The 20,674-nt window shown below is 47.0% G+C and overlaps 1 protein-coding gene across 1 annotated transcript in view; it reads left to right on the plus strand.

Annotated features, from left to right (window-relative positions):
* Positions 93-20,674, plus strand: part of WIPI1 (WD repeat domain, phosphoinositide interacting 1) — a 36,678-nt gene continuing 16,096 nt past the window's right edge. The window contains 4 exon segments of the mRNA NM_001190294.1: positions 93-225; positions 5,890-5,972; positions 8,219-8,388; positions 13,066-13,162. Coding sequence (NP_001177223.1) covers positions 146-225; positions 5,890-5,972; positions 8,219-8,388; positions 13,066-13,162 — 430 coding nt within the window. The 5' untranslated portion in view covers positions 93-145.

Genomic DNA, 20,674 nt, shown 5'->3' on the forward strand with positions numbered 1-20,674 from the left:
GGACGAGAAGGGGCGGAGCTAATTGGGGCGGGGCGGGGCTAGGGGCGGAGGGGGGCCGGCGCCCCGGCCCGCGGAGCCGGCGCCAGCGGGCTGCTGAGGTGGCTGTCGCCCGCTCCGAGCTGCGGCTTCCCCGGGTCGAACCCCGATGGAGGCCGAGGCCGCGGGCCGCCCCCCAGGCAGGGTCGAGGCGGCGCTCAGCTGCTTCTCTTTCAACCAGGACTGCACGTAAGCCGAGGCACCAGCCCTGACGGGAGGTGGGAGAGAAAAAGTGGCGATCAGGGGTGTTGTCCAGTCGGCAGCTTGTAGCAAGAGGCACAGGCCTACGTCCCAATCGGCCCTCGGAGGGAAGGCTGGTGCTTCCCCGGACTGGTGCGGGTCTTGGTAGCCACCCCTTCCTCTTTTCCCCTCTTCCAGCAGGGGGGCTGAGCGCCCCCATCCCCCGCTGCAGGCGGAGAGCCAGGAGCGGCCGGCCGAGAAGGAAGGAGGGAGTTAGCCAGGGGAATGGGGCTAAAGGAGGCTAAGGAATGTGGGGGGCGAGGGAGGAGGGTAATGACCTAAGTGGGGGTCTGGAGAAGGAGGAGCAGTGGCCAAAACAAAGGAGATGGGAAAGGAGCGGGGGTTGCAAATTGACCGAAGGCGAAGTGTTGAGGCCCGGGAAGATGGGAGCACAGGAAAAAGTTTCCCATTTGTCCTTGAGCATCTCAACGTGGCATCTGGGCAGGGCCAATGACAAAGAGGCAGCCTATCCCTGCGGCCAGGCCAGCCCCTGCCCCAGCCCCAGCGCAGAGCACCTCGCCTGCCGGCTCTGGACGTCAGAAACTTTGCCATTGGTCTATACTGGGTTTTCACTTAACCCACTCAGCGAGACACAGTCTCCTTCTCCCAGTCTAGGAACCCTTTCCCGGCCCCGGGCTGGGGCTGCCTTCTCCGAGAAACATGAACTCCACCCTGTTGCTTTTTGAGTGGCTTTTTAATGTTTCACCTTGATGTTCACTTTTGGACTTTGGCCAGAGAGCCTGGAGTTGTTTCAAACATCTGGAGGATTCAGCCCCCCCCCACCCCCCCAGAAGCAAACGCCTTACCTCTTTTCATGTTAGACTCCAGCTCTGTGGACCATATGGAATAATCTCTTTGGAATGTGCACCCAGAGCATCAGGCAGCAATTCCCAGTTTCCCATTTCCTGCTGTACCAGTTTCTGTTGTGTTCCTTGTTTGGAGTCAGCTTCAGGTTTGTGTGTTGGCTGCCTGTGGCCGGGCTATGCTAATATTGAACATTCGGTGGTGTAATTAAGGCCATCCTGTACCATAAGCAACTCTGGCTCCCATTGCCTTTGTGTTTCTGTTTAAAAAACACCCTATGCTAAACAATATGCCTTTGTTTGGGGAAAAAAAAAACAAAACAGCAACAACTGTATGTGCCATCGGGTAGCTGGGCAACCTGGATAGATGAGTGACTTTCAAGCTTTCTTTGACCACAGCCCATGATACGAAATCCATATTACAACATTACCCCATATCCATCTATGTAATATCACTGTAAAGCCATTTGCAACATGATGTTTACCTTTAAAATATGCACTACCCTTTAGTATTTTCTGTTTCTTTTTTTTTTTTTTTAAGCCATTTGTGACTCACTGAGTTGTTTTTAGGATCTACTCACAAGTTGAGACCCAGAGTTTACAAAAATGATGGTCTAGATACAATTCTGATGTTTTGTAAGACACATTTTGCAAGAGAGGATGGCTGTTGAAATGCCTGGGTGTTTTCCTTCCCAACTGAATGCATGTTAAGAAGGGGCGCTTATCAGCTTGCTTATTAGGGGGAAATGCTCTGAATTCTGCTTTGTAGCGTTATTAATTTTTTTTAAGGGATATTAATTTTTCCTCTAGATAAGTCCCAGCTTTTCTATAGTAATTGGATTAGAATGTTATTTTCTAAACTGTAGGGTGCTTGGGAAGCTAATTTCCTTACTCCCTACTGTCAGTTCTGTTTTCTTGGATGAAGCCTCTGCTGGGCAGCTCTGTCTCACCTATAAATAAAAGTTTTTGTCACAGTCAGTTGCTTTGAGCCTCAGAGGGTATGACATTGGATTTTAAAATAAGTCAAGTCCCTTACCGAGCACGTTCTGGAGTATCAGGCTGAATGTGGAATCTAGTATTTCTGGAGAAGGTGGGTGAAGACAGCTAAATTTTATCAGCTTCCTTTACTCATGCTTGGCCAGGGGCTAGACAATTTGGGTATTTTTAAAAAATTGATTTGTGGAGTTCCCTACGTGGCGCAGTGGTTAACGAATCTGACCGGGAACCATGGGGTTGGGGGTTCGATCCCTGGCCTTGCTCAGTGGGTTAAGGATCCAGTGTTGCCGTCAGTTGTGGTGTAGGTTGCAGACGCGGCTCGGATCCTGCATTGCTGTGGCTCTGGCGTAGGCCAGCGGCTATGGCTCCGATTCGACCCCTAGCCTGGGAATCTCCATATGCCGCGGGAGCGGCCCAAGAAATGGCAAAAAAGACTAAGAAAACAAAAAAAAATTAATTTGTGATAAATATTTGTCCAAAATCCCATTTTCAAGCAAGGTGATGAATTTTTTTTTTTTTTCCTGCAGAAAAGTCTTAGGATGAAATAAAGTTTTAGTCTGAATTCTTTGATTCAGAATTTTTTTGTGGCCATTGATCAACCATTTAAAACACCATAGTGATCACACTACCTTTCCTCATTTTTAAAATTCTTCTGCTCCTGAGACGGGGCACGTGTTTGAAAATGTATTTTAAATTGCCAAATGTTTTGGTTAATATTATACTTTACACGACATCTTTTTCTCTGACCCTCAAGCTTTAGAAACCTCAGTTTGCAACTAAATGCACATATATTTACGCGAAAAAGTTTATGAGAAGAAAGTTTAAACATAGTGGTTGCTGCGGAGTGTGTACATTTAGGGATTTTAAGATGCGGCTGGCTTGCCTTTCCAGTTGCTGTTGCTCATCGTGAATGCTGCAGTTCTGGAAGGCAAACCCCAGTTCTCTGTACCTGCTGCTCTTACCCAAATGTCTACCATCAGGATAGCCACTGAGCAGATCCGGAGGGCTAGGGAGCAGAAGCAGCCACCTTGGTGATTAAACCAACTGTAGGAGTTCCCGTCGTGGCGCAGTGGTTAACGAATCCGACTAGGAACCATGAGGTTGCGGGTTCAGTCCCTGGCCTTGCTCAGTGGGTTAATGATCCGGCGTTGCCGTGAGCTGTGGTGTAGGTTGCAGATGCGGCTCGGATCCTGAGTTGCTGTGGCTCTGGCGTAGGCCGGAGGCTACAGCTCGGATTGGACCCCTAGCCTGGGAACCTCCATATGCCTCGGGAGCGGCCCTAGAAATGGCAAAAAGACAAAAAAAAAAAAAAAAAAAAAAAAAAAAAAACAACCAACTGTAGTTTCCTATCCCTGTGTCCCAGGGAAGAACAAATGCTTGGGTGGGGAAAAAAAGTTCCAGAGAAACTCATGTGACCGTCTCTTTTTTAGGCTCATGAAACAAGAGCCTTGGCCATCTAGGCTTACAGCAGTAAGCTACCTATTTTAGTATATGCTTCCCTGTGAAGAACAAAGCTCATCTTTTTTTAAAAAAAAAAAAAATCCATTTTCTTGAAGTATCATTGATACTGACTGTTTTGTTAATTTCCACGGTATAGCAAAGTGATTCCGTTATACATGGATAGACATTCTTTGTCACATTCTTTTCCACTACGGTTTATCACAGGATATTGAATACGGTTCCCTGTGCTATCGTTGTTTATCCATCCTATATACGTTTGCCTCTACTAATCCCAGCCTCCCAGTCCATCCCTTCCCAATCCCGCTCCCCCTTGGCCACCACAAGTCTATTTTCTGCGTCTGTGAGTCTGTTTCTGAAGCTCACCTTTTCATATCCTTGTTTGTTTGTTTGTTTGTTTGTTTGTTTGTTTCCACCACCCTGGGGCATGTGAAGTTCCTGGGCCAGGATCAGATTCAAGCTGCAATGGCAGCAACACTGGATCCTTTCATCCACAGAGCCAGGCCAGGGATTGAACCTGCATCCTGGCGCTACAGAGATGCCACTAACCCTGTTTTGTCACAGCAAGAATGTCCATATACCTGTTTTAAATGAAGGAGGTGGGCCAATTTTTAGGTCCACTTAGGGTCATCTTAAGGTCCGTTTAAGTTCTGACAACCCATTTTCCAGAGTGCAAATGCCCAGAGTCTGACTGCTTTATCCTGAAGGTGCTCTGTGTAAGCTTTTGTTTATCACTGAGAGGTTGAAGGCAAAACAGGAGAGAGCTAAATGGGGATTCCTAGCTGCTAAAAAAAAAAAAAAAAAAAAAAAACTGGTTCATTTGCTTTCATCCTGGGGCCAAGGAAACCTGGGTTCACACTCTGTCTTTGTCTATTGGTTGAAAAGTAAAAAATTAAGAATACAAATTTTTTTAGCCCCTCCTTGATCCAGATAAGCCTATAGTTTTTATTTCGTTGATAGGTTGCCATGCTGGCTTTGTGAAACATAGTAAAAAGCAGAGTTCTCAGCTCTTGCTATACATTAAAATATTTGAACTAAAAAAAATCGGGAGTTCCCCTCGTGGCTCAGCAGAAATGAAACTGACTAATATCCATGAGGATGCAGGTTCGATCCCTGGCCTCACTCAGTGGGGTAAGTGTTTCTGTGAGCTGTGGTGTAGGTCGCAGACATGGCGTGGATCTGGCGTTTTTGTGGCTGTGGTGTAGGCCAGCAGTTACAGCTCCAATTCGACCCCTAGCCTGGGAACTTCCATATGCCTCAGATGTGGCCCTAAAAAGACAAAAGACCAAACAAACAAATGAACAAAACAATTAAATAAAAACTTTGGGGTTGGGAGAGCAGGGCTAGACAGTCATCAGTATTTTTCTAAAACTTCCCAGGTGAGTTTAATTTATATCCAGGGATGAGAATTTCTGGTATAAAGTATTCAAGATGCTTCTATGGGAAGTGATGGAAGGGAGCATCTATTAAATTTTGCCTACTAATTACCTGCTATGCCTTCTAAGATCATGTATTTCTTTCTTTCTTTTTATGGCCATACGCAAGGCATAGGGAAGGGTAGGGGTCGAATTAGAACTGTAGCTGGAGCCTACGCCACAGCCACAGCCACACAGGATCCAAGTTGCATCTGGGAGCTGCACTGCAGCTTGCAGCAACTCCAGGTCCTTAACCCACTGAAAGAGGCCAGGGAGCAAACCTGCATCCTCACAGAGATTGCATAGGGTCCTTAAGCCACTGAGCCACAGTAGGAACTTTATGTATTTCTTTTTTAAGCAAAAGGAAGGAAGGAAGGGAGAGAGAGAGAGAGAAAAATAAAGAAGGAAAGAAGGAAAGAAGGAAAGAAAGAAAGAAAGAAAGAAAGAAAGAAAGAAAGAAGGAAGGAAGGAAGGAAGGAAGGAAGGAAGGAAGGAAAGAAGGGAGGGGGGAGGGAGGAAGGAAGGAAAAAAAAGGGAGGGGGGAAAAGGAAGGAGGAAAGGAAGAAAGTGTAGTTTGCCTCTTGGTAGCACTGTGATGAATATTCTCAAACACGCCATTTTTCCTATTCCTGCCCAACAGGAAGTCTTGTGGGTTTGACGTTTCATTTGACAATAGATCCTGTGCAGTTTCAGGTCTCTTAACCAATTCACGTTTTCGTGGGTAGCTTGTCTTTGACCGTTTCCTGTTGACTGTACCTACCCACCTGACAAACGCGTGCTTCCTTCACCCTTTAGAAAGTTCTCAAACATCCCAGCTCCCGAGGCTGTATGTTGATCTGTCCCCTATGAGGCTGGAGGGGAGATGCATGTCTCTCTTCAGGCAGATCTGTGGTCGGAACCCAGTACCTGTTGTCATCCCCGTACTGTCATTATCTTTGCAGATCCCTCGCCATTGGAACCAAAGCCGGTTATAAGCTGTTCTCTTTGAGTTCTGTGGAGCAACTGGACCAAGTCCACGGGAGCAGTAAGTGTGTGCCTGTGAAATCGAAGGGACATCAAATCCTCCCTCCAGACTTTAATCTGTGATGCTCCTAAGCTTTCCGTGTTTCCCTCTACTAACCCTCAAACTTGAGTCTGTAGTTTTTCAGATTTAAATGTAAATCATTGTCTCTGCTTTCTTTAAAACAAACAAACAATGAGGAGTTCCCGCTATGATGCAACGGGATCCACGGTGTCTCTGCAGCAGCAGGGACACGAGTTCGGTCCCCGGGCCAGCACAGTGGGTGAAGGATCCAGTGTTGTTACAGCTATGGCGTAGGTTGTAACTCTGGCTTAGATTTGATCCCTGGCCTGGGAACTCCGTATACCTCGGGGCAACCAAAAAACAAACAAACACAATGCAGCACTTGGAAGACTTGGCAATAGCTTAGCTAACATTTACTTCTTACATAAAGAAATCCTTTGAAACCGTATTGTTGGCACTTTTTCATATTCTTCTGTGCATAGCTATCAGAAGTCAATTATAATTTCTTTCTGCCCTTTAGCTGGCACTCTAGAATATTGGTAACACTCACTCAGTTATGGAAGTATTTTGTTTCAATAAAACAATACCAACCCATTCATATAGTCCATATCAAAGACGTTGAGGTACTTCTAGTGAATATTCAAAACAAGTCCAGGAGTTCCCGTCATGGCTCAGTGGTTAATGAACCTGACTAATATTCATGAGAATGTGGGTTCAATCCCTGGCCTCGATCACGGGGTTAAGGATCAAGTGTTGCTGTGAGCTGTGGTGTATGTCACAGACGAGGCTTGGATCCAGCGTTGCTGTGGCTGTGGTGTAGGCTGGGGGCTACAGCTCCAATTTGACCCCTAGCCTAGGAGCTTCCATATGCTGAGGGTGCGGCCCTAGAAAGTACAAAAAAAAAAAAAAAAAAAGGAGTTCCCATCGTGGTGCAGGGGAAACAAATCCAACTAGGAACCATGAGGTTTCGGGTTTGATACCTGGCCTCACTCAGTGGGTTAAGGATCCAGCATTGCCATGAGCTGTGGTGTAGGTCAAAAATGCAGCTCGGATCTGGTGTTGCTGTGGCCCTGATGTAGGCCAGCAGCAACAACTCCAATTGGACCCCTGGCCTGCGAACCTCCATATGCCATGAGTGTGGCCCTAAAAGGACAAAAAAGACAAAAAAAAAAAAAAATTCCAGCGCAGAAGTGTTATTCTCTCATTGTCTTGGGGTAAATAATAATTGATGCCGCCGTAATAGTGAAGAATACACGTTCTTTGGATTTCCTGGGAAGGGGCTTGGCCAATAAAATGTCAGGCTCTTAATTTATTTATTAGATTTTGGGGGGAAGGGGGACAGGGTGTGCAGTGGCTTGATGTGGTATGTCAGTTCCCAGACTACGGATTGAACCCAGACTGCAATCTGGGTGGTGAAAGTGCCAACTCCTAATCACTAGACCACCAGGGAGCTCTCTGTTAGGTGTTATTTTTATTAAAACATTTTGGTGAAGATTTTGCTCTGTATCTGTCCTATGTTGTTCCCTCTGGGGCTTGCTGGAGCCCAAGAAAGGCATGCCTATGACAAGAATGTTCTCAGAAAGACACTGCAGCCTCCACTTCTGGGCACTCAGGATCCTTACCAATTTACCTTCCTCCTGAGGACAGGACTTCCCGGCTCATAACACAGACGTCCCCACTATCTTCCACAGGAAAGGAGTTCCCGAGGGGGTTAGAGAGCACAGCACGATCAAGGGGGAGGGGCACAGAATTAACTATGTTTCCGCCTCTCCCCCCGCCATCACTGTGGCACCTGTACCTCTTAGCAACAGGGACCAGAAAGATTCCGAAAGCAAAGGCTCCGACAGAGTTGCCACTCCTTTGAAACCTCTCATGGAGAAAGAGTAGCTTGAGATGGTCTGAACCTCCCAGACAGTTTCTGCAGAGTAAACAGTGGTGCCCGAGGCCCCTAGCGGGGCCATTCCACCACGCAGGTGGCATCAGGGGAAGCTCTGGGAATCCTGGCTTTGTGTTCTGGTCCCCGGTGTTTTCTTTACTTGGGCGCGTCGAAAGGGCTTTGGAACTTGAGAAATGATTGACGCTTCACAGTGGGGGTAGGGGGATAAAAAGTCATTGCAAGTGTGTGCGAAAGGAGGGCCCCCAGCAGGACTCCCAAAAGGCTGGCGCCCTGGCAGGAGGGTGCTCGGGGCAGGGGGCTGAAGTGTGTGCAACCTCGCCTGCTTTCCTCCCGCCTCGCCGCCCCCCAGATGAAATCCCAGACGTCTACATCGTGGAGCGCCTCTTCTCCAGCAGCCTGGTGGTGGTGGTGAGTCACACGAAGCCGCGCCAAATGAATGTCTATCACTTCAAGAAAGGCACGGAGATCTGTAATTACAGCTACTCCAGCAACATCCTGTCCATCAGGCTGAACCGGCAGGTGAGTGGGGTGGGGGGGAGTCCCGGGCTCCAGCTGGTGGGATCCGAAAAAACAGATGAATATCCTTCATGATGAATGCCTCGACCACAAGCGTGTAGTTCTACAGGGGGGTTAATACGCAGGCCGGGTGTTATGGGGACGTGGTTAGGTCTACCCTGCCTGTGCGTTTCAGTGGTACGACCCCTCCCCCGTCCCCGTTGGATGCAGGCTGGGCGGAACCCTGACTCTGAAGCTGTTCCGAGATCTACGGGAACCTCTCCTGTTTGGGCCCTAGATGGTGCATGCGTTGCAGGCTGTCACAGACGCCTCTCAGAATAAACTGAGGAGAAGGCGTGATGCTCCTAGGTTAGTTCTGAAGCCCGTCGGTGAAACCACCCCTTCTCTTGCCGGTCCTCAGGCCTCCCCAGGGGACAGGTGCTGAGTCTCAGGCTTCTCTCTTTCTTTCTCCCGGCAGCCCTTAAAGATGTTACTTCTGCTGTTTCCTTATTGGAGGAAGGGTTGTTCTTATCTCAAATGGGCAATATAGGAGTTCCGGCCAGGGCGCAACACATTCCTGGGCATGTGGGAGGGCCGGGACTTGGGTTCGATTCCCCCGCCTGGCGCACTGGCTTAGGTCAAGACTACCGACCCAGGAACTCCAAATGCTGCAGGGCAGCCAAAAATGAAGAAAAAAAAAAGTGCAATTACATTCTTTTTAAAAATGTAAGTTCTGGGAATTCCCAGGTGGCCTGGCAGTTAAGGACCCAGCACCACTGCTGTGGTTTGGGTCACTGCTGTGGTGCAGGTTTGATCAGGTTTGATCAGATTTTATCCCTGGCCTGAAAACTTCCGTATGCCATGGGCTCAGCCAAAATTAAAAAAAAAAATGTGTTCGTGTGTGTGTGTATGTGAATATATATATGTATGCATGTAGATACATATATGTATATGTATATATATAAATTATATACAGACAATACATATATAAATCATATATACACTGTATCTGTATATATAAATGCTTAGACTTGTGGTTCCCAAGGTTACCCCTCCCCTTGTTGGTGGGGAGATGGAGTGGGAGGCTGGGGTTAGCAGAGGCAAGCTATTATATAGAGAATGAATAAACAGTACGGTCCTCCTGATAGCACTGGGAACTATATTCAATATCTTATAATAAACCATAATGAACAAGAATATTCTTTAAAAAGAATGTAAAGAAAAAAAAAGACAAAAAAAAACCCCAGCTTCCAAAAGTACATAGTTATAAGATAAAATAAATTAAAATAGATGAAAAATTAAAAAGGTGGAAATTAGAGTGGGATGGAAGATGTTTATATGTGTAGACATGTAAAGACAATTAAATCATAGGAAAGGAACAACTAAAAAATATACGTTCTCATTAAATAAGTATTTGGAGTATTAGTAGAGTTTTTTCCTTGAATTATTAGATTAAAAATCCCATGAGGGCAGCAACTATATCCATTTTGCTCACGACTGTAAGACCTGGTAGAAAAGACAGTCCTGGCAGGAAAATGCTCAGTGCCTATCTGTTTCCTGGCTGTCTATTCAATACATAAACAAACAAATCAGTTCTTTATATGACTGGACAGGTCTGTCTATTCAATTAACTATTTCCAGGATGCTGGAGGTCACTGCCTTCACTAAGGACATCAATTTCCTCTTTGTGCCTAAGCTATTAAGCGCTTAATGAATTTTTTTTTTTTTAATCAAATGAGACAAAGTGCTGTCTTAAGGTTCTAAGAAAGCAATTGTTTCTTTGGGTCGATCCCCTGTTTTGTCTGAATAGCCACTGAATAAAGCAGAGTGGTAGAAAACAGCCTGAGAAATAGAATATGGAAGGTGTTTAAAGCAAGAAGTAGCACGTGATAAAGAAGATAAACCCAGGTTCTTGGCAAGGGAGGGAAAGGCAGTTTGGGAGTTTTCGACCTGAAGGCTTTTACGCACAATTCTTGGCTCCGAGGCTCCCTCTGAAATCTGTTGGTTGTACGTTACATTTCGTTGCAGAACTTTTTAATCTTTGCCTATGGTAATGGCCAGGACGTGAAAGGCAGACGGTTCAGGCAAACGTCCTGTAAAGATCAGAACCCTCAAATGGTATCTATGCTATTTATTTATATTATGTCTCTCTTGGCTGCTCTCTGATGTTTTCGCCAGCAAATGGGACAAAGGCTTATTCAAGTGCCCGAGTCCGTTAACCATTAGGTGCCTCCCTCTCCTCAATAAAACACTCATTAACTTCAGAGTTCCCCTCCCCCATCTTCTAAAGAACATTAAAGCACCTAGAACTGCTCTGCTGTTCACGACCAAGCTAACTGGACCCCAGACCAAGCAGGGCTCTCTTCCTTGAGCATTTCTCCCCCAAACAAGATGATCTGAAACGGCTGGAAAATCTTCCGAGTTGGCTCTTAAAACGTTCAGGTTTGGGACTTCACTTTTGGTTCATGGGGCTGCGGCAGCCCCTCCCTGCCAGGTGGGGGTCCTGCCACCCTCTCCCCAAGGATGTGGAAAGAGGGGCTGCTTGGTCTCTGTCATCCGGTCTTCAGGCAGTGCAGTTCCTTCCTAAAAAATGGGAGAAGTCAAAAGGCTGTGTAGAGAATTAGAGGAAAGAAAATCCCTATTTTCCTCTAAATCTCTAGAAAGGTAGATATTTAGGAATCATGATGGTTTTCATTTTCAGTTGCAGTTAATCCCCTTGCACTCATTGAGGAAATGTATCTTGTGGAGTAAAGACAATAAACCAGATGTGTTTGGATATGTAAACGCCCGTGGTTCTTGGACCATCTGTTCGGCGCGACCCTTATTATCTGCATGGAGATTGATTGGACGGAAGCCTCTGAGGGCAGACGCTGTGAATAATGTTCTCATTGATAAAAGGAGTTTTTACCTCTAGAACCTAGAAAAGTAGACAAGAGAGAGGAGGACAGGGAATGAGCTGAGCTGAGGCCAGCCCCGGGTGATGCCGAGACTGGAGGCTGATGAGGAAAGGAAGCAGCGATGAAGACGAAGCCCCTCCTGTCTCCCTCTCCCTCTTTTCTGTTTCCCTCCCTTTTTATTCTTCCTTGTCTGCAGCCAGCACAGGGAGTGACCTGAAGTTCGGCCACAGAGCAGCTGGTGCTGTTAGAGCCGGTGGGAAAAGATGCAGACGAGGTCAGGCAGGCAAGCTGGCCGTAGAGGTTCTTCCTGCCAAAGACATATGTTGATGACCCGATATTCCAGGGGTTGCACGCGGACCTGGGGGTGGGAATGCAGGAGCCTTTCAGAAACCTACCTACGTCCACAAGCTTAGAGCACTCCAGTCGAGACAGCACCGAGTGCTGACAAAAGGCAGAGGGACGGGGTAAATCAGGGAATCTATATCTCACGGAGAAACACTAAGATATGTCATTCATTTGGAGACCTGCTAGAATCTTTTTTTTTTTTTTTTTTTAAACTCCTCAGCACCCAGATCTGTGGCTATAGAGCCTTAAATAACACTGAGAAAAGTGTTTCCATGTTATTGTTCTGCTTGGTTCCAGTGACAGTGTCCCAAAAAATCCTGAGCTGGAAAAAGTCTTGCTTGGGAAAACGACAGTGCAGGCTTTTCCCTGAAGGAGAGCCTGCTGCTTCCCGGTAGTGTGTTTAGGTCCCTTCCTTTCCAAGAGCTGTTCCTTGGGATGAAAGGATGTGGCCCCAGGGCAATGGTTCTTATGTCCGGGGTGCTTGTCTAAACCCCCCCCCCCGCCCCCCAAGCCAGATGCTCCAGGCAGAGCCCCTGAATGCCAGAGGCTCATCCAAGCCGAAGAAGCGCTGCCCAGAGGAAGCTGAGTCTCAGGAGCAGGGGTAGCAGGTGCCTGCTGGGGGTGAGGCAAGCACTGACCTCAAACTCCCTCCCAGGAGCTCCTCACGAACCACCCCCCACGTCTGCCCTCTTAAGAGCCGTGCATTCTGTTCCTCTGCACACCCGACCCCTTAACCCCAGGGACTGTTTCCACAAGGCCTTCGGGAAGAGGCTCTAAACCTGACAGGTTTCCTTGGAAGAGGAGGAAGGGCGTCAGGGCACAGGGGAGGAGGAGCCCCAGGGAGGGCTGCGGGGTGGGCGGGACCGGGGGGTGTCACGTGGGGGCCGAAGTGTCTCTCCAGTTCTCCCAGGGCTGGAGAGGGTGCACAAAACGGGGTTTGGATGAGTGTTTGAGCGGAATGAAGTTAAAGCTGGCAATCATTCAGAGAGGGTACTAGTAACCCTGGCTGATACAGATGAAGCAGGGAACCCTCCTTGTACAGGAGGGAGACTTTGCCGTGAACATCAAAGTGAGCCCGTCTGATGGGAAGAGGACCCGAAAATTTACCCACAATCATCTGCAGGGGCCAAGGGAGTCAGATCAGGAAGTATCCGGGATTCCCGGGCCAGCGAGAGGGGAGAGTACAAAAAAAAAAAAAAAAAAAAAAAAAAAAGGAAATCTCACTTTCTAAATGAAGTGTCCCTGTATCCGATGCTTCTGTTCAGGTGATGCTGTCACATCCACAGGTGCGTGCACGCAGGTGTGCCCACAGCATTTTCTTCAAATTGACGGTCAAAATCCTTCCCCCTTTAGGCGTGGAGTCAAGTTAGGATTCACATGAAAAATGCGTGGATCTTGAGAAGGTCGGGCCCTTTTCAAGGAATCGGCCCTAGAGATTGACGAGTCTGTGTGATTTCAGAGGCTGCTCGTCTGCCTGGAGGAGTCTATTTACATTCACAACATTAAAGACATGAAGCTGTTGAAGACCATCCTGGATATTCCTGCAAACCCAACAGGTGAGCCCCAAGCGCAGAACAGGTGCCCCCACATCTCATGTCCAGGTGCCCCCTGCACCCGCTCTGTGTCCGCCTAAACAGAAAACCCAAAGCAGAGGTTGCGCTTTATGGCTTTATAAATCTTCGCGGTATTTGCCTTGAAGCTTTGTCTTAATTGTGGCAGCTTCAAATCGTATTAGGTTGTGGATCCTGCAGGGAGGCCGTGTGGCCGACCCTGCAGCCCTAGAGAAAGAGAAAGCTCCTTTCACCTGGGACCTGTTCTCAGCAAACGCGTCAGAGCATTTAGGCTGACACCTAGGAGAGTTCATGCATCTGGTATTGAAAGATGTTTGTCCCTAGTTATTTTCGCTGGTTGTTCAGTGTAGAGTAGATGTCATCATTAGAAGCAGGTTTTGACTTGATGTGTCTACCTGACTACAAGACAGCCTGTCCATGCAGAATGCGTTTTATTATGTTATAGACAGATCTCTCTGCTTGAGTGATATGCTAGGATGTTGGGACTTGACTAAATTCTCAGATGTAACACGGTTTAATAAATTTTCCCACTTTCAAAACGGGAATAGGGAGTTCCCTGTGACCTAGCCGTTAAGGATCCACCATCGTCACTGCCATGGCACTGGTTCAGTCCCCGGCCCAGGAACTTCCACGTGCCTCGGGCAGAGCCAAAAAAAAAAAGAGTGGGAAGAGTTTGGATTAATTAGGTTGAAATGGTGGGTGATGATGTTTTATGAATCCATGGAGGCAGAGGTAAAGGCTACGTCCTTCCTCCTGTGGCGGGTGGGGAGCCACCCACCAGAACGGTTGGCATATCTACTGATCAGAGTAATACTTGTAAGCTGGACTCCGACGTAGTCATTGAATGCTTGCTTCAGTTTATTGCAGTTTATTATTTATTCTATTTCTTTGACATTCACTGAATTTCAAGATTTTTGTGACCTGACCTCAGTCACCCACTCTTTGAGCCTCAGTTGCCTTATCTGGAAAATGGAATAATAATACCCACCTCACCGGGTTAGCCGAGAATTAAGCAAAACGATGTTGGTGACCGTGACTGCCATACAGAAAATATTTCCTCTGGCCTCATGTCCTCCTCTTCATCCGAATTATACAAATGGCCCGTTGCTGTTGACTTTGAAATGTCAGCCCTGACAAGATTGCGTTTTATTTATTTATGTATTTTGGCCATGCGCTTGGCATGTAGAAGTTCCCAGGCCAGGGATTGAATCCACGCCACCACAGTGACCCGTGCCAGAACAGTGACACCACCGGATCCTTAACTGCCAGGCCACCAGGGAACTTCCAAAATGGCATTTGAAAAGATCAAAGGGATGGAGGCCGTTAGAAAGGTCTGTGCGAGAGACCTAGAGCAGATTTGTGGTTGGGGGAGGGGGGAGGGAGGGGGATGGGCAGGGAGTTTGGGGTTAGTAGCTGCAAATTCTTACATTTAGAATGGAGAAGCAATGAGGTCCCACCGTAGAGCACGGGGAACTCTCTCCAGTCTCTTGGGATAGACCGTGATGGGAGATCGTATAAGAAAGGAACTGTGTCTATATACACACACACAACATTGAAAACCAACTATACTTTAACAAAAAGCAAAGTTTTTTGCGAGACTCACTTTAAAGCCTACTTCACAGCCTGGAGGATGGTAAGTGAAGGGGCTCTGAGGGGTTCGTTGTTGTGTCATCGTTGCTTAGGAACGAGAGGTTGAACTAAACTGGAACTGCATTTATTGCAGATGTACTGTGCCCAAGACTGTCAGGTGCAGGTGTGGGAACCACACACTGGGAACCCCAGATCTAGCCGGCCCAGGTGCCCGGAGACAGCCTGCCTCAAGTGACACAGTACAGGCCACGTGCCCTGCGTGTGTGTAGGGCTGGGACCCGGGAATTGACAGTCGGAAGGAGGAGGTGCTCTTCTTTCTGATCGGGCGGGACCGGCCAGCGGGGTCTGAGCAGAACCCCCGGGAAGGGTGGGCCTGAACTGGACCCTGGGGGCTTTGGGCAGGGGACTTCTTGGGTGGGCACAGGACATTCCAGGCAGGCAGGAAGCTCAAAGCTGCCCGTGACTCTCTGTTTCTTCAAAGAGAGGGCAGTTGGGCACCGCCAGCGGCCTCTCGATGGGGCACCTCCACCCTGAGCGCCCCCCTCTGCCGGCTCAGGCTGGGGACCGTGCTGCCCGCCTACAGGACGGGCCTGTTCCTCCTGCCAAAAGCCCGTCTCTTCTTAATTTTTAGCAAATACCGCTGTTCGTCTTAGCCCAGAAAACTCACTGACTGACTCAATTTTTTGCACTTTAAACAGGGAGGGAAAGGAGATTTGAGCGTGCGGGGCTGTGTGGGGATTCTGTTACAAAGAATTTATACTCTTTCTAAGGGGAATCCTTTTCAACCAAGAACAATTAGAAACAATGGGACATGTTCTCTCTGTCTCAGACAAACCCTCCCGAGTGGGTCTGGGGATAGATTTAGCATTTCCTTCCGAAAGAGGAGGACTTTGGATGTTCTTGGGCGAGAAAGCCCGGGATCTTCTCAAATCCTGACATTTGTAATGAGCCCCTCAACTTCCCCTGAGCAGTTGCTACTTTGGTAAAACGGAGGTGATCACATCCACCCCACAGTTATTACGGGGAGGATTCACTGGGGGCGTGGAGTGTGGGGGTGGGGGTGCCAGGGGCAGGTCTGGGAGCACAGGCAGGCAGTCAGCTCCCTCATCCCTTCCGCCTCCCGCCGGGAGGGCAGGCAGCCCCGAAATGGGTCAAAGTTTCACTGTAGTGACATGGCCGGGGCCCCGCTCCAGAACTGCCAGCAGGATCAGCAGTGAGGTCCTACTGTACAGCACAGGGAACTCTATCCAGTCTCTTGGGATAGAGTATGATGGATGCTAATATGAGAAAAAGAATGTATATAAATGTATAACTGGGTCACTTTGCTGTATAGCAGAAATTAGCACAACACTGTAAATCAACTGTACTGTAATTTTAAAAAAGAAAAAAAGAAAAAAAAAAACTGGCTGCAGCCTCTGAGCGGCCAAAACCATGAAGATAAGATCCTCAGAGGAGTTCCTGTCATGGCGCAGCAGAAATGAATCTGACTGGGAACCAAGAGTTCAATCCCTGGACTCGCTCAGTGGATTAAGGATCCAGCATTGCCGTAAGCTATGGTGTAGATCCTAGCCTCGGCTTGGATCCTGAGTTGCTGTGGCTGTGGTGTAGGCCAGCAGCTGTAGCTCTGAGGACCCCTAGGCTGGGAAGCTCCATATGCCACGGGTATGGCCCTAAAAAAGCAAAAATATATGTGTGTGTGTGTGTGTGTGTGTGTGTGTGTGTGTGTGTCCTCAGAGGCCAGGAGTCTCCTTTATTTGTTCCCATCTTCTCATTTATTTTCTGAACAAAATATATTAGATGGAGGAGTTCCCTTGTGGCTCAGCAGGTTAAGGATTTGGCATTGTCTTTGCAGCGGTGCTGTGCAGCTGCTGTGGTGCAGGTTCAATCCCTGGCCCCGGAAGTTCTGCATGCTGCAGGCACAGCCAAGAAACACACACACACACACACACACACACACACACACACACACACACACACCACACACACCAACAAAAAACCAAACAAACAGAAAAACCCAACCAAACAAATGAAAAAAATAAGATGGAAACTCTGAGTCTTGATCCAATGGTTCCTTCCTGGGTACACAGGAGATGGAGTCACTTATCTGATCGGCTCAGTCTCACAAATTCTCAATGTATTCTGAGTCAGTGAACTACACACCACAATCTACACAGAGTCTGCCATGGCTTCATGCTCAGTACCAAATGCGGCTGTAAATTTCCTTCCTTTTGTCTGTTTGTGTCCTGCCCATTCCTGTTGTGTCAAAGACGGCAGGCTGTTTCCTTTAAAGACTTGGGCCAGTCGGGGCTCGAAGTTAATTTCCTGCTAGCACAGCAGTCTGTGGCCTGAGCAGTTGAGGGAGGAAATCTCCATTAAAAAAAAAAAAAAAAAAAGAAGAAGAAAAAAAAAACATTCTGCCAACTGCAGAACTCAGGGATGCTGTCGTTTGCAGACTTTTAGGGAACACTGAGGAAGCAGTCTATACTGCACAGCAATGTGTGTAATCGAACAGAATTGCTGGGTATTCTCCTGTGGGTGCTCTCTCCGAAAACGTCATGCAGGTGGGGTCAGCATCTCATTTTTAGTAGCATAGAGCATGCATGTGTACAGAGACAATTTCTTTCTATTTCTAAAAATCAGAAAGCATATTCTGAGACCTTAATCAACCCAGAGGGAACCACATTTTATAAATCACTGCTAACTTGCTTAAAGTTTGACATGTAATGCTCTAAATACCAAGGTAAGAATGATTTAGAACCACGGGACTTCCTTCTCATTCCAGCCAACGATGCCGTTGGTTCTTGAATGAAAAGCAGGCATTCCTTTCCCAGCTGCAGAAGAATTCCAGCCAAAACAATTTTGGTAAAATTATAGCTGACTATGATTTATGAAAACGTGTGTCAAGTTGAAAGTCCAAAAGCCACATCAAAACCTAACTCCTTACACTGAAGAAAAAAAAAAAAAAGGCTGGAGGAAAATATACTCAAATATTGAGCATAATGAAAAGCCCCTGGGTTTTAGAATTGCGGGGGAGAATTTTTTTTTCTTTATATTTTCCAGACTCTGCAAAATTTCTACACTACCACTTTTTTTTTTTTTTTTCTTTTTAGGGCCGCACACATGGCATAGGGAAGTTCCCAAGCTGGGAGTTGAATCTGAGCTGCAGCTTCAACCACAATCACAGCAACAGCAGATCCGAGCTGCACCTGTAACCCACACCACAGTTTGCGGCAACACTGAATCCATAGCCCACCGAGCGAGGCCAGGGTTCGAACCTGAATCCTCATCACTTTTATGTCATAAAATAATGTCCAAGAAAAAGTTCACTTCCCTTCCTAAAAAGGGTTTCGTGTGACACTTGTGACAGAAACAGAAGACTAGTAGCACAATAATGTTTAAGTCTGTAGCAAAGCCTTCCTTCTTTCCTAAGGCGCTTCCCAAGAAATAAAGGTGATGGTTGGAGCTGGTTGGATTTGTCTGCGAGCTGGACTATAGGCAGCTAGAGGAGCTCAGATTATGCTTTTCTGGGGCCCTTTGTTCAGTCTGCACGGCTTGGTGTGCAGGACCCCTTGGCTACATTCAGAGGTGCTGGCAGAGGCGCAGGCCCAGAGACGACACTGTCAGCTAAGTGTCGCCCTCATCCTTGCGTCTTCTTGTCAGAATCCGGTGTCATCTCATCCTCTATTAGGTTTTACAGAAAGTTCTGGGTCCGCTGAGGAAGTATAAGCTTTCTTCCTTTCTGGGCAATTTGCATTTTACCATAAAGTGCTGAAGGTCACCTCGCACCTGTGAGAATGGCTCTTATCAAAAAGGCCAGAGATAAGAAGTGATGACAAGGGTGTGGAGAAACGGGAACCCGCAGGCACCGTTGGTGGGAATGTCCATCGGTGCCGCCACCACGGAAAACTGTATGGAGCTTCCTCAGAAAACTAAAAATAGAACCACCTTAGGGTTGGGCAATTCCACCTCTGGATATTTATCCAAAGGAAATGAAAACACGAACTCCAAAAGATATCTGTGTCCTTCTGTTCATTGCAGCATTATTTACAATAGCCAAGACATGGAAACAACCTAAGTGTCCATGGACAGATGAATGGATTAAGAAGATATGGTATAGAGCTATAATGGAATACTACTCAGCCGTGAAAAGAAGGAAATCCTGCCAGTGTAACAACATGCGTGGACCTTGAGGGCATCAGGCCAAGTGAATTAAGCCAGGCAGAGAAAGACAAATACCATACAATCTCACCTATACGTGGAATCTTAAAACAAACAAGCTCATAGATCCAGAGAACAGATTGGTGGTTGCCAGAGGTTGGGAATCAGGGAAAGGGGGTGTGAAATCATTGAACAGGATCAAAGTAATAAAATAAATAAGTCATGGGGTGTAATGTTCAACATGGAAATGAGAGTTAATAATACTGTATTGCAGGAGTTCCCTGGTGGCCTGGTTCTTAAAGATCCAGCATTCTCACTGCTGTTGACTCTGGTTTGATCCCTGGTCTGGGAACTTCCTGTGTGTGCCGATGGCACCACTAAAAGTAATTATAATACTGGATTATGTATTTGGAAGTTGCTAAGGGAATAGACCTTAGAAGTTCTTATCACAAAAAAAAAAAAAATTTCATAACTCTGTCTGGGGAAGGATGTTACCTAGATTTATCGTGGTGACTATATATATATTCTCTTTGTGATATATAAAAATACCAAATCATTAGGGTATACACCTGAAATGAATGCAGTGTTCTCTGTTTGTTATACCTCAATGTCAAAGAAAAACAAACTCAGAAAGGCCTTCTGCTCAAAGGCCTCCATTTCTCCCGTCCACAGAGATGGGCCTTGACATTTCAGTGGAGGAAGCATATAAACAAAGACGTGGGATCTTTGCGTGTTAAATCTGGAAAGAACCCTAGGTCACCAGAGCCCCCTGGCCCCCTGGTTTCACGGGTAGGAAACAGGCCTGAAAGGGCCACAGGCAGCTCGTGCTATACGGTGGATGGTAGATTGGATCTTGACTCCATGTCCTCTGCCTGTTTCTGCATTTAAGACATTCTTAAAACACGGCCTTTCTCCCCCTGACAGCTTTGAAGTAGTTCACATGCTGTACGATTCACCCGTTTAAAGTAGCTTTTAGTGTATTCAAAGAGCGGGAACCCTCACCACGATGCATTTCAGAACGTTTTCATCAGGGCCCCCTAAACCCCCGCACGTCTTAGCCATCACCCCCTTGCCTTCAGTCCTAGGCAACCCTAATCTGTTTCTCCCTCAATAGATGTATCTATTCTGGACATTTCGTATAAGTCGAATCATACCATATATGGTCTTTTGTGAACAGGCTTCTTTCACTCAGCAAAATATCTTCAAGGTTTATCCGTGCTGTAGCATGTATCAGGACGGTATTTCTTTTTGGCGTCTAATACTATTCCATTGCAGGTTTTATCCATCCATTCATCAGCTGGTAGACATTTGGATTATTTCCGCTTTGTGACTCTTGTGAACATTTATATACAATGTTCATGTGGCTGCGCATTTTATTTTCTCTTGGGTATACTCCTAGGAGTGGAATTTTTGAGGTTATATGATAATTCTGTGTTTAACCTTTGGAGGACCTTCCAGACTGACTTCCAGGCACCACCCCGTCTGTCCCAATTATCTTTCTGATTAGCGCCATCCTAGTGGGTGTGAAGTGGTATCTCACTGTGGTTTTGATTAGCACTGCTTGTCTTTAAACCCATGTGCTCAGAAACCTTCAGTAGTTGCCCACTGCATTTGTAAGATCCTAACCTTTTGGTTTGGTTGAGTAGTCAAGCCCTTCTGCAGATGCCACATTCAATCTTAACATCCCTTCTGCTCACTGCCCCTTGGGGACCCATCACACAGGCCACCCAATCTCCTGATCGTCTTCCC

Source organism: Sus scrofa, chromosome 12 (genome assembly GCF_000003025.6).
Source record: "Sus scrofa isolate TJ Tabasco breed Duroc chromosome 12, Sscrofa11.1, whole genome shotgun sequence".
Taxonomy (NCBI): Eukaryota; Metazoa; Chordata; class Mammalia; order Artiodactyla; family Suidae; genus Sus; species Sus scrofa.